Source organism: Panicum hallii, chromosome 9 (genome assembly GCF_002211085.1).
Source record: "Panicum hallii strain FIL2 chromosome 9, PHallii_v3.1, whole genome shotgun sequence".
NCBI lineage: Eukaryota > Viridiplantae > Streptophyta > Magnoliopsida > Poales > Poaceae > Panicum > Panicum hallii.
The window spans coordinates 626,086-639,759 of record NC_038050.1 but is presented as its reverse complement, the minus strand read 5'-3'; the positions used below and the strand labels follow the sequence as shown (position 1 = coordinate 639,759).

The window sequence follows — 13,674 nt, the reverse complement described above, 5'->3', positions numbered from 1 at the left end:
TGCTGGGAAGATAAGAATTTTGCCCAAGTTTGAAAAGTTGTCCATGCCTAAGGACACTATTTTGCCAATAAATTGATCAACAAAGAGGCTATGTGTGATGAAGATATATTCTTCTGCTTCATGCTGGTTGCAATGAGCAGTTTCCTTTGCCAAACTCATCTATCTATCCTAGTTCAAGCTATTTAGGTATTTTTGAAGATACCTCCGGAATGAACTGTAAATAAGCTGCTCATGAGCTTAACCTGTTCGTTTTTATCTTCTTTTTTAACCTGGTACTTCACATATGTTATCAATTGCTTGTCATCTTGTTACTTTGCACACTCCATTATTTTTCTTCTTACAGTAACATAATACTAGTTTTACTACGGCACTCAATTGTGTCATTTCCACATAGCTGAACTGTAACACGTGTATTTTTTTTTGTACCGTAACAATTTATTACAGTAACTTGATATTCATATGTTACGGTGTCATGCAAGGCTGTAATTTCCAAAATAATCTATATCTGATCTTTCTGGTTGGAAATTTTAATTTATTGTAACTTAATACTCATTCTACATGTAATACTGGTCAGATAGCAAGTCGGGCCGTTTTCTCATCAGCTGTGTATAATTTGTATATAAAGTACAATATATTTTATTTGACGGCCATTAGATTCTAATTTGACGGTCTACAAATTAGTGTGCCAGACAAATACGAAACACTTGATTTTGTACATGGCCACTATTCAGGTGTTTTTAGTTGTCCAAACACCCCGAGTGTCAGATGGACAAGAAACACCCGGTTTAGACAGACTCCATAGGTGCGCGCGCGCGCGTAGGTTACTAGATAGCTTCCCCTGCTGCTGGTTTCCTTTCCTTTTTGGTCATGCATGTCATTGGTGTGTTTGTATGTCTCCACTGTATGCATGGGACGAAGATAGGAAGCTGACGCAGCCCCCCGTGACGTTAGGATGCAACTGCTAGGGAAGAAAATAGAAAAATGAATATACAACATATCCGAATTCGTTTCCATAGGTATCTGATTTGCTTCCATCCTAGAAGATGGAAATTAAAACGCTTCCATCCTAGAAGATGGAAATTAAAAGAAAATAGAAAGATAGATATCCGAGATATTCGAATCTGTTTGCGTACAAATCCAATCCGATTCCATCTGGTGTGGTGGGCTGGGCTAGGAATGACAGCAACTAATTAATTTAACTGGGTTGGGCTGCACGGCCCACGCCTTATGATAATAATCCAGCCAACCACTTGCGTCATCATGATCAGCAGCATCTTTCCGTTACTTTTAAACCGGAATCAAGGAGGAACAGTAGCTTGCGTTATAGTAACTTAATTTGACAATCTCGACCTGCTGGCCTGGTTGACTTAGGTGCTATTATTTATATATAATATACCAAATCAAACAATCATAATGCAGATGGATCCATCCGTAGATACTCAGCTTCCAAGTGACAATAATAATGCTCCGGTGATTCAAAAGGATCATGATTCCCCATTTGAAGATGAATAGAGGCCCAACAATCTTGTGCAAAGGAGCAATCAATAAAAAGATGAGCAAGACTCTCCTCCATCCTGAGTGCAGCACACACAGTTATAGGAAGGCAAGACCATAATTTTTCTCTTTAGGAGGCCTCTAATGCTGAGCCTATTCTTAAGCAAGAGCCAAAAGAATACCTTGTGCTTATTTTGATAGGTAGACCTCCACAACCATTTGTAAGCAGGATGGACAATTCTATGACCAGTGAGATGAACATAAACTTTGGAGGAAGAGTAAAAAGGTGATCCCCAAATGTAGGACCAAAGGTCTGGTTCTTGTGAATCAGGCAAGTTAGAGAAACTTTGTGCCAAGTTCAAGAGTTGATGAAAGGCTATATCCGGGATAGGAAGATGGAGAAAAGACTCCGGGCTAGTCGCTTCCTTTGCAACTTTGAGAGAGATATTGCTGTTCTTGGCAAACAAGAAAAGTTCAGGATAATGTTACTTGGGTACTCTATTGTGCCAGAGATCCTCCCAAAGCAGGTAGTTGGCACCATCCAGAATGTTAACCATTGCCATCCCTTTGAAAGAGTCCAAAAGTTTGAGATTATCCCTCCACCAGAACCAGGCTTTTTTTCTAAATGGATGGCAAAAAAACTATTACTTTATTGTCTTTTCCAAATTAAGTTAACCCAAGAGATATCCAGTCTGCTATAGAACTTATGCAGATTTTTCAGCAGCAAGGCCTCGTACGTTCTGTGTTTTCAAATTCAGGACTCGTAATCCTCCCTCCTTCGGTAAGCACACCATTTCCCAAGCAGCTTTGGGTGGTTTCTTTGCATTGATATCTGCCCCCTCCAAAGGCAGTGTTTTCTATATTTGTTCATCTGCTTAATGACAATTTTGTACAGCTGATTGATGCTCATAAAATATATTAGAAGGGTAGAGAATGCGTCATTTGTGCTCGAGAAAGAAGAGTGCTGAGGTACAAGCAAACCTTCTTTCACATCTGTTTACTAGAGAAAGGAAATCTATGACTGGGCAACCCCAAGTAGGTGAAGGATAGGGAAACCACCAAACAACCAAAAGACTGGGCAAGGGAGGCTGCTCTGTGATCCTCAATATCAATGGAGACAAGCATGGACTTAGAGAAATTAACCTTTAGCCCTGTGGACTCACATAAGGATTGAAGTAGAATTTTCAAAAGTGCTAACTGTGTGCTGCATCCTTCTATTATAGTCAGAGTGTCATCAGCGTATTGAAGGATAGGAAAGTCTAGGGTATGCTGCAAAGAATTTGGAAGATGAAGTTGCCCATATGATCTGGCATCATTCAGTATATTTTGCAGAAGATCAGCTGCCAAAAGAAAGAGGAGAGGTGAAAGAAGGCCACCCTATCTGACTCCTCTTCTGCAGTGCAGACTAATCCTTGGGACATCATTCAAGAGCACAGAAAAGGTACCAGAAGAAAAGATTAGCCTCATCTACTGCAGCCATTTAGGACCAAAACCTTTATATTCCATTATATCCAACATAATTTCATGCTCAATTTTTATCAAAAGCCTTTTTAAAATCTAGTTTCAGAATAATGATCTCTTTATTGTGTTGATCATCATGCATGTAAGACGTATAGGAGAATTCTTTGAACAGGTTAATTGGGAATTAATTCATTTGAGTTAACTGTGATGCCAGAGGAGCTGATGAGAGCATTCCAATGCAAATATATACATGCAAATGGACCTAGAATATCAGATTACATGGATTTGGATTTCTTTGATTGACTTCGACAATGTAAACGATCGAGGACTTTGCGGTTGCTTTGTTTTGTTCTGGCAGGGATCAGCTTGTATTAGATCTCCCAGCATGATGCTACTTTAATAACCAACCACAAGCAAGCAAGCAGCGCATGGTCTGCTGTAGCGTACGTGTCTAGCTAGACACATACTACATGGCTCCTTGACAGGGTAAGTTCATGCATCTAGCTCCATCGATCGACCTTCCAAGTTGCAGCTGCGAGTTCTTAATACAAGGACCCGCGGAGGGCGGAGGTCATTTACTAGCAAAAAACACCAGAGAATGCTGCAATTAGCGCACTAGCTATTTATACCCCTTAACGAAGCCGTGAATATGCACCACATCTCTCTCAACTTAACTCTAGTTGTGCCTAACTAACCTAGCTAAGAGAAACAATGGCCATCATGTCTCTAGTAGACTGCTTGTTGCCTCATCAACAATGGCAATGGCAGCTCACCTTCTCTGTAATTCTCCTCGCCCATGCTCTTGCAACAAAAAGGAGAGGCTTCTCTTCCACAGGCCGCCGCCTCCAGCTGCCGCCCGGTCCACGGGGGCTGCCTGTCCTGGGCAACCTGCACCAGATCATGGGCGCGCTGCCCCACCGGAGCCTGCGTGCGCTGGCGCGGCAGCACGGGCCGGTCATGCAGCTGCGTCTGGGCAGCGTTCCGACGGTGGTGGTGTCGTCGGCGGAGGCGGCGCGGGAGGTGATGAAGGCGCACGACGCCGACTGCTGCAGCCGGCCGGACACGCCGGGGGCGCGGCGGATGTCGTACGGACACAAGGACGTGGCGTCCGCGCCCTACGGGGAGTGCTGGCGCGAGATGCGCAGGCTCTTCGTCGTCGAGCTCCTCAGCATGCGCCGCGTCCACGCCACCTGGTACGCCAGGGAGGCCGAGGTGGACAAACTCATCGGGCGCTTGAGCAGCGCCGGAGGGATACCAGTGTACCTGCAAGATCACATCTTCCGGCTCATGGACGGCATCATCGGCACGGTGGCGCTGGGGAGCATCTACGGCTCGGAGCAGTTCGCGCACAAGAAACACTTCCACGTCCTGTTCGACGAGGCCATGGGCGTGAAGAGCAGCTTCTCCGCCGAGGACTACTTCCCCAACGTCGCCGGCCGGCTCGTGGACCGCCTCACCGGCCTCGTCGCCCGCCGCGAGAAGGTGTTCTGGGAGTTCGACGCTTTCTTCGACAAGATCATCGACGAGCACCTTGTTAGTCCGTCACGCGGCACTCCAGAGAACAGCCCCGACTTCGTCGACGTCCTCATTGGCCTCACCAAGGAGAACAAGCAGGGCTCCTTCAGGTTCACTAGAGACCACATCAAGGGGATGCTGTCGGTACGATCGATCAGCTTCAATTCATTTACACTCGGAGATCGATCGAGCAAGCCAAAAAAATAATTGTAATTCTGATCGATCTGTCATGTATATGCATAACTGATCTTTCAGGATACGTTCATCGGCGGCGTTGACACCAGCTCGGTCACCATGGTTTGGGCAATGGCGGAGCTGATCCGAAACCCGCGGGTGCTGAAGAAGGTGCAGGACGAGATCAGGGCGGCGGTGGGCGACAAGGAGAGGGTGCAGCCGGACGACCTGCCCAAGCTCAGGTACTTCAAGATGGTGCTCAAAGAGACGCTACGGCTGCACCCGCCGGCGCCGCTTCTGGCTCCGCGGGAGAGCCTGCGGCACGTCAGGATCTGCGGGTACGATGTGCCGGCCAAGACCAGGCTCTTCGTCAACGTGTGGGCGATTGGCAGGGACCCTGCGATCTGGAGCGACCCCGAGGTGTTCGACCCGGAGAGGTTCGAGGGGAGCGACGCCGACTTCAACGGGGCGCACTTCGAGCTGCTGCCGTTCGGCGCCGGACGCAGGATGTGCCCCGGGATGGCCATGGGAGCGGCTACGGTGGAGTTCACGCTGGCCAACCTGCTCCACTGCTTCGACTGGGAGCTCCCGGAGGGGATGACGGCAGAGGACGTGAGCATGGAGGAGGCGGGAGGGCTCACGGTCAATAAGAAGGTTCCCCTCGTGCTCGTGCCCACCAGATACTGAAAGTGGCGGCGGCAGCAGCAGCAGCACTGATGATTATCAACCTACCTACTGATGTATATGTATTAGCAAGACACTGCTGCTTATCCTTATCGATCGGAGACGCTATATATCCTGCTAGTACTTAATAGATGTATATACAAATAAATAAATTCGAATATATACCTCATGAGGTAGGACGTATTTGACCTAACAAAGAGCACGTATGCGATCATACTAGAACATCTATAATGGTATATACGTTGGGTACGCGACCATATATAGAGTATATAAATATACTCATTTTTCATACCAGTACTAATATATAATCATTATATACTAGTACACTTGGGTTATATATACATCATCTGGCCCCGTTGGATGTACACGTACCTAGCAAGGATGCCCACCCACCAGAGATGGCCAGCTCTAGTTCCTGTTCCAGTTGATGCTGTTTAATTTCAGTTTGTTCCCCAAATTAAATGAAAATAATTGGCCAAAATCATTGTGCAGCATGTTTCCCTTGACCTTGAGCATTGGAAAAGCATTGACCAGCTGCTGATTAGGAATCGATCGATCGTTGGAGAATGCAATGGAGAGGTGAAGGGCTCTCCTAAATGAAATACTGTTTCGTGTCCGAAGATTAATATGGATTGAAATATTTTGCTGTTCGTCAGATGCCTGCCTTTTCTATGTCGAGAAAGGTTCAATGATTGTGAGTGCTAAAGTTTTGGAACTAAAGAATTCACATTGTACTGTGCTATCTGACACAATGGGCGACTATAAGTAAACTCATCAGTTGTGACATGATTTGCAATCACCAAAGCGAGTTGCCGCATGTGAAATTCTTCACAACCTTGTGCAGCAAGGTGCAAACAAAATGACTGCAGTAAGGTCTTAGGTGAAGTTCGAACCAGAAATCTGTTCTGTGCCCAACAGATTTCCATTTCAGCAATGAGCACCTGATCACTATCGCCATTCTAATAATTCCCGAGTTTGTGGCTTGTTTAGCTTTCAAATCATGGTGATGAGCTTGACCACAGCAGCCAGCCCACTATACGGTAAGAACGTCGCAATGTCCATTTTGATTGATCAAGGAATATGCAATTCGTATGGCTTGATGCTTTGATCTCTCTTCAAATGCATGGCATGGCAGCGCCTGGGTCAAGTCTCCCTGACCAGCCTCAAGTCTGAACCTAGCTGCAAAGTACTACAACGCCGTCGCTGCGGTGGCGCTCGCTGCCCCACCGTCCACTTCGATCCTGCGTCGCCATGGAACTTGTGAGTAATAGGAAGCCCGAGCTGGACGAGGCACGAGCCGGCGGCCCCGGACGGTATCCACTCCCAGGCCAGAGACAGAGAAGCAGAGAGCGCGAGCCGCGAGGGCTGTTCTCGATGGAAGCGGCGACGATGTTCCCCGCGCCCTTCGCCGACGATCCCCACGCTTCCTTCTTCTTCCTTCCACGCTCGAGAGGTGCGCCGGACTGACCTGGGCTTCCGGCCTTCGCCATGGCGCTGGCGGCATCCAGCTCCCGCGCGGCCGCAGTCGCCTGACAACGACGACCTTGTCCTCCGCCAGCCCGATCTAGACCGCACGTGCTCGATCCAACGCCCAAAATTCCACCCCCATTGGCGATTTCAAGTGCCGTCCGGCCCCGGTGGACGCTGCCGAGGCTCGCTGGACTTGGTTGCCTCCCCTTCTTCCCTCTTGGAAGAGGTCACCATCCGCGGCATCCCCCGCTTGCCCCGTACCGACCGTGACCAAGGACCAGGAAGAGCTGAGCGCCGGCGCGCGAACACCGAACGGAAGAACTCCATCTCCGCCGCATGCAGTGGCTCGCCGGAGCGCCGGCTCGATCAGACGACCCTTCTGAGTCGCCATGGTGCGGCGAGCGCGCACGTGCCGTTGCGCCGACAAGCATGCAGCATGGGCGCCGATGTCCTGATCGGTGTTTCGAAAACCACGGCAGGCGCCCCGACCCATGAACGCCGCTTCGCTCTGTGCCTCGCCCGAGCTGTTGTTGAAGAGAGCGAGAGCGGAGGCGAAGCTCGAGGCCGGCGTCCTCGGCCGGTGCCGCTCGACGATTCCAAGAATAGGCTGCTAGCGAACGCGGGGGCGATCGGCAGAGACCCCGCTGGCCAACCTCCTCTACTGCGGGCTTGGATTGGGAGCTCTCGATCGGAAGGGGCGGGGGACTGGCATCCACAACAAGATGCCGTTGGTGCATCTTCTGCCCACCAGATCATACAATACAAGAGGCAGCATTCATAGTTCACTGGGTTCTTCTTTGCTTCAGTTTCTTTGGCTCGCTATTAAGTTTTTTGTTTAGAATGATTTTGTAGTGAGCTCCTGGTTGGTGGTAGCTGCTCATCATCTCAAGAGTCACTTGTAACAATCGTTACTCATTAGCACGTATATTTCAAGCAGGATATAGCAGGTAATTCTATGCTTACTATTAACCTCAAATCAGCTGTGGGACAGATAACATCATTTTTCTTCTTGTGTCAGGTAAGATAGCTGCAAGTAAATTAAGGGTCAGGACATTAGGAACCGGGTTCTTGCAGGCAGCGACAGACACATGTGCTCGTTCAGAATGACTCCAGCAGTAGTTGTACATTTCTAAGCATGGTGAGCATGCATAGTCACCACTCACCACAGGTGTTAGTCTGTACATGTGCTGCAGGTAGTGGTGCCTCGACAATGGGAGGAGATACAGACACGACTAGGACCGTTGAGTCACGCCCAACCCCACTCTGCAGGGGTGGGCGGACTTGTCGAAATTCCAGTCGCCTTGGCTCTCCGGACTCCAAAGCGCTCTGCTCTTTATCCAGCCACTGTGCAGCAACGGTCACGGCCTTATCGTGGAAGAATCAACCAGTCCATCGGTTCCATATACCTACCTGATGATCCCATCCTTATCTCCTTCCGTGCTGCTATGTTCTTCTTCACATGCACATAGATTCGATATGCTAGCCCAGGGATGGGGCAACTGTTCATGCACGAGTCAACCAATGTGACGAACTGGGGACGAGAATATGAGCTCCAAATCCCTGGATGCTCTCCAAAAAGGAAAAGGCAGCCAATCCAGATCTCCCCTCCAGCACCCAATGATCTGCTGCTTTTTCCATGTCAAAGGCCAATATTATTCCTGCTGTGTCAAAGTCGTCGACCCCGAGCCGGTGCCGGTGCCTGATGGATGGCTCCTTATAAATACAGCCCCCAGCTATAATGCAGGCATCAGTGCACAGCAAGCACAAGCGGCAGAAGAGAGGCCTCGCATGGAAGTAAGAGGGTCATCTTTGCTAGCCAAGGATGATTTGCCTGTAGCCACCTCTGCATGCTCCTTGTGCAATGGCAATCAGGAGCGGCTACTGGCGGTTCTCCGGGCAAATCATCCTGGCTACCAGAGTGCCGCTTACGCTATCCCATGTCAGGCCTACTCTTCCTTGGCTTTAAATAAGAAACTATGGTTTTTCAACTTACAGATCCATTCACTACTCTTTCAACCTACTCTTCTTTGGCTTAAACGATGGACAGGCTACACCAAGACAGGTGAGGTCTTGCACACAACAAAACATAAAGCTTGTGGTGAAATTATCCACTTTGTTTGCCATTGCGGTGTCATCAGCCCAGCAGCAAGGGCATGGCACATTATCTGCCAATGTGCCCCGAAAACTCGACCCCAACTGAACCTAAGTACAGTTTGTTGGGATACCCTCTATTTCTTCAGCTTTCCTGAGAACAACTCATGCCTGTCAAAATGCTGCTGAGATACAAGCCATAAGGTGTCCTTGGGTTTTGCTATTCCTTTCTACCCTGAGCCCCTTTTCAGCCACAAACTGAAAAACACTCCTCCCCAGTGAATAATCCTAGCATACTTTTAATTACGGCAAAATGTACCAGACTATCATATTTGGCAACCATCACAATTTGGAGGTGAAACTTCAAAAGGACCAAAAACTATGATTTTTTCAACTAAAAGATCCACTCGCTACTCTTTGAACTTACAATGTATCAATGCCTCAGCATATCAGTTCCTTGCACCCATCTTGAAGCTGGCCCAGCAACGCCTTAACCAGTAGCTAACAAAAGAGAAAAGAATCTGAGACAGTGAAAGAATTGGCCTTCAGTAACACATATAGAAACTTCAGCGACCAAATTTATATGTAGATAGAAAATATTTTTTCCACAATTTAATTTTTGGTACCTACATGCCATGCTCCTATTCTTTACTTCAGATATATGACCAGTTATCCCAATTACTCATCCACTTTGAGTTGAGAACTGCCACACAGCGCTTAGCTTGCACATGATAAATTACTATCTACCATACAAAATGGCAACAGGACAACACATCTTCTTGCCCATTGTCCAAACAACCCCACTATCATGTCACAAACAAACAAACTAGAAAATCATGTTCATTTGCCGGTGCACACGGCTTTGTAGTATGTCTAGCACTCTAGCAGTGACATGGTTTTACATCATATGTGGGCAAATGCAAACCAAGTGTGGTGTCTCATAACCAGTTTTGTCTATTGACTATCACAAGAACAATGATGTTCGGAGAAGGAAAGTTGAGCCCTATATATGGCTACTGCATTGCACACCAATAACGCCTAAGTGAGCAGTGCCGCATAGCCAATTTTTGTCTATCTACTATCACAAGAACATTGATGTTAGGAGAAAGAAAGTCAAGCCGTATATATCAGTACTGCACTTTACACACCAATGAATGCCTAAGTGAGTGTGCCATTTACACTAACATAACTAGTTGGTAGATTCATTTAAAGCTTACGTTCAAATTAATTTGATTTACAATATGGGTTTAAAGCATTCATATACATTAATGCTGAAATTAGGAGAAGGTTGAGGCATAGAAGAGCTCCAAAAGGGAGGCATATTACTACAATGGGAAACATACATTTAATACAGAAGGAATATGAATGCATAACCAATTAGTCGATGGAACTTAGTATTCGAGGGGGGAAAGTCAATGGAACTTCAAGAACATAAGTAGAAATGGAAACTGCTAGACTAGGATATAAATAACATTAACTAAGTAATCCTAAAACTTGAAATCATGAATTCCCAAAAAAATCAGTATCTCTAAAAGGCTGTTTGCTTTCACATTGTGAATTAGTATAACTTGTACCAGGAGACTAATTAAATTACATCAGAGAACAGAATATATCAGAATTCCACAAGTTAAACAGATAAGCGGCCATGGAGAAATCCAGTTAAAGGGACAGATAATACCATACTGGATTCCATAATAAGTAGATCTAAGAGAGTATATCGCCCAAGTTGTGCACCAAAAGGCCTATCAAACCATAAAATAGTGTACAACCCTCTTCATTGTAGCAATCAATGGACAATTGGTGCATTAATTTCACATAAAAATCACCACATTAAAGGAAAATAGCATTTATGGATGATCTCCAATATCATTCATGCTCAAGATACCCAGCATAAAGCATAAGTTGGTCACGATGCAAAAGTGTGATAAAAAACATGTTATTGTGACGCTTAGTGTAGACTTTTTTCTTGGAAGAAGTTCGGCAATGGTTGCTCTCATTTGACAAAGAATAATTCCTCACAGGGATTGCGCGTTGACCTATATAGTGCTTTTGGAACAACGGATTCTGTTCATCAAACCATGGCCTTAAGGGAGGTGCAAGAGGCAACCGTATTTCAGTATGAATCTTCTGGCAAATGATATTTGGTAAGATAGGCGAGGTTGAAAATAAAGAAGGCGATCCCTGCACGATTTGGAGAATATATGCCTACCATTATCAAGAAAAGATTCAAAGGAGAAAAGTATGCTGATGTGCCACAAATGAGAGCATGGATGACATGCTGATTTGTGTTTCCTTTATGTGCCTATCATATCTGATCTCGTGCACATTATAAATCAGAATAGAAGGAAGGAAGTCCAGAGGACAAGAGGAGGAAATCATCCATCATCTCAGATAGTATTCTAAAAGGTAGAAGTCAAGACACCACCTAAGCTCTGGGTGCCACCCAGCCGACATGCTTTTGCAACAACCAGTGAGCTACGCAGGCTTGCCGCTTTGGTGTGTGTGGGTTCCCATTCCCAATGGTGCATTTGCATTTCCCATCTGGTGCAGACATGGGCTGTACAGCTATCCACTAACATTCCTCGAAGGTGAGTTAAGACGCCCACCTCTGTTTTAATCAAACGTATGTAAACTCTGGCTGCTAATAATGAAAAAAATCTCCCGGCTTTTGTCTCAAAAAAAATAACACTAACATTCCTTCAACGATTCATAACCTTTTTGCAATATATACATTTTTTACATTCGAAATCCTATTATAGTACTAGTTGATCATACCGTTCGTGTGTTTTTGGGTACATGTTAGTGGCAATGCAAGAAAATAGGCAGACAAATGAATGTGGCATCTGGTCATTAAGCCAGAATTTGCTCTGATGTGCTTTCTAGATTGTGCAAAATCACCTATCCCCCTTTTCATTACCATCCCAGGAGCTTTCCTTTACCGATAATTTTTAGTGGTGAAAGATTAATGTATGGCAAACAGGTAATAAAAGGCGCAGATTTGCTGCATTTATTATGAGCACGAACACGACAAAACAGTGGCACCAAGTTAAATGCAACTAGTTCGCCTCATTCCGTTATTTCAACTCAATGTTCTTCCAAAACATTCCTTTTTGAACAGCTTCTCGACAGCGTCATAATACGACAAAAGTTGAGGTGATCATCAAACATATATACACACCCAGATTGGCGAAAAGAAGCATTAGTTATTTCCCTCATCGCTACTGGCTCTCTATGTAGATGAAATCAAAACTGAGATAGCAGAAGAAGCTAAGAGCTCACCAACTCAGGAGACGTTGTCGCTCCGGAGCTTCTGGATGGCGGCATACATCTTCCTCCTGGAGCCAACAGCCCCAATGCCCATGTCCTTGAGATCCTCCAGCGTTAGCATAGGGAGCACCTCATCGTCCACCTCATGGATCTCAAACACCGGAGCGTACCGCGAAAGCCCCAGCCCATCCAGCCACGCCTTTACGCCGCTGTATCCTATGGCGGAGGGGAGCCTGCCGTTGGGGAGGCCCCAGTCCGCCACCCCGTCGGACTCGTCGCCGCTGGCGTCGCGGCTGCCGGAAACCCTAGCCCTCGCGGCGGCGGCGGCCGCGGAGTCGGACTGATCCTCGTCGTCGTAGTAGCGCTCCTCCTCGTCCCCGTAGCCCTCGGCGCCCTCGGGCGCGGCGGGAATCCACGCGGTGCGGGGGCGGCGCTGGGCGGGCGGCTTGGCCCCCCGGCGGTGGTGCGGGTCGGCCGCGCTGTCGTCCGGGTGCGCCCGGCGCGGCGGGCGCGGGTGGGACGAGGAGGACTTGTGGTTCCGCCGCGGGGGCGGGGCGTCGATGTCGCCGAGGCGGACGCTGGGGCGGCGGCGGCGCTTGGAGTAGGGCGCCGCGGGCGCCTGCGCCCCTCCGGCGGCGGCGGCGGCTGCCTCGACGGCGGCCGCCGCGTTCACGGCCGGCAGCGCGGCGACCACGCTGGCGCCGGCGCCGTTGGTGGTGGGCTCCGGCGGGCGGAGATCGGCCATGGGGCGGCGAGATGCGTAATCCGCGGGCCCGGCGGATGCGGCTCGAGCTTCTGGAGTGGGAACTGCAACACGAGTGTGCTCTGCGACACCGCCAGAGAGTCGTACTCGCCACGCTGCGGGCCTGCGGCGGATCGCGACACGTGGCGGTCTGGGTGGTGGGGATGCGGAGTTGGGCGCTCGATGCGCAGCCTGGGGATGCGGGAAGTCGCCAGGGGTTGACTGGGTTGACGCCGAGTAGTCAGGCGGATAAGTGGAGGAGGCTTCACGACCCACGGGCCGCAGAACCGGGGATGATGTTTGATGGGCTCCGCCCCAATGGACCTTGTTGATTTGGTTTGGCCTTTTCTCTCGTTTACTTTCGGCCCATTTTTTCCCCCCGAAAACGCTAACGAAGCTGCAGCACGACTGCACGAGCAGCAAAGCTACAAAGGAGAACTGAGCAGCAGAAGTCGGCGACTGGTCTGCTGTCTCTTGACTTCATCCGGCCATGAGTGAGCGAGTGCAGTTCGGTTGCAGAACTGGTGAAAACAGGCAGAAACAGGCGTACAAATATGCCGACTAAGTATGTGTTCGTTTCCCCATTAGAGGGCTCTAAAAATTTTAGAGTGCTCGTTCTCTCTAAAGAATCGCGGTCTTATTAGAGGCCGGATTAGAGGGCTGTTCGGTGCCGGGCTCTAAAGTTTAGATGTTTCGGGCTTTATAGGGGTAAAACGAACAGACCCTGAGTCCATTTCCATTAGTTATTTGGCATCTTTGTTATTCGGCATTTTCAA

The 13,674-nt window shown here is 48.1% G+C and overlaps 2 protein-coding genes across 3 annotated transcripts; one reads left to right on the top strand and one right to left on the bottom strand.

The window, feature by feature from the left end:
• The first annotated feature begins 3,591 nt into the window (after positions 1–3,591).
• LOC112875833 (4-hydroxyphenylacetaldehyde oxime monooxygenase-like) lies at positions 3,592–5,331 on the top strand. The gene is made up of 2 exons (XM_025939829.1): positions 3,592–4,614; positions 4,726–5,331. Exons 1-2 carry the CDS (start codon positions 3,667–3,669, stop codon positions 5,329–5,331), a joined length of 1,554 nt encoding a protein of 517 aa, XP_025795614.1. The 5' UTR covers positions 3,592–3,666.
• Positions 5,332–8,496: 3,165 nt separating this feature from the next.
• LOC112878281 (ankyrin repeat and SAM domain-containing protein 6-like) lies at positions 8,497–12,979 on the bottom strand. 2 transcript variants are annotated; one of them, XM_025942729.1, is made up of 2 exons: positions 12,169–12,979; positions 8,497–9,410 (listed from the first exon to the last, which is right to left on the bottom strand). In XM_025942729.1, exon 1 carries the CDS (start codon positions 12,899–12,901, stop codon positions 12,173–12,175), a length of 729 nt encoding a protein of 242 aa, XP_025798514.1. In that variant the 5' UTR covers positions 12,902–12,979; the 3' UTR covers positions 8,497–9,410; positions 12,169–12,172. The 2 variants fall into 2 exon arrangements, with proteins under 2 accessions (XP_025798514.1, XP_025798513.1); XM_025942728.1 differs by having other exon boundaries at positions 8,497–9,390.
• Positions 12,980–13,674: the final 695 nt, after the last annotated feature.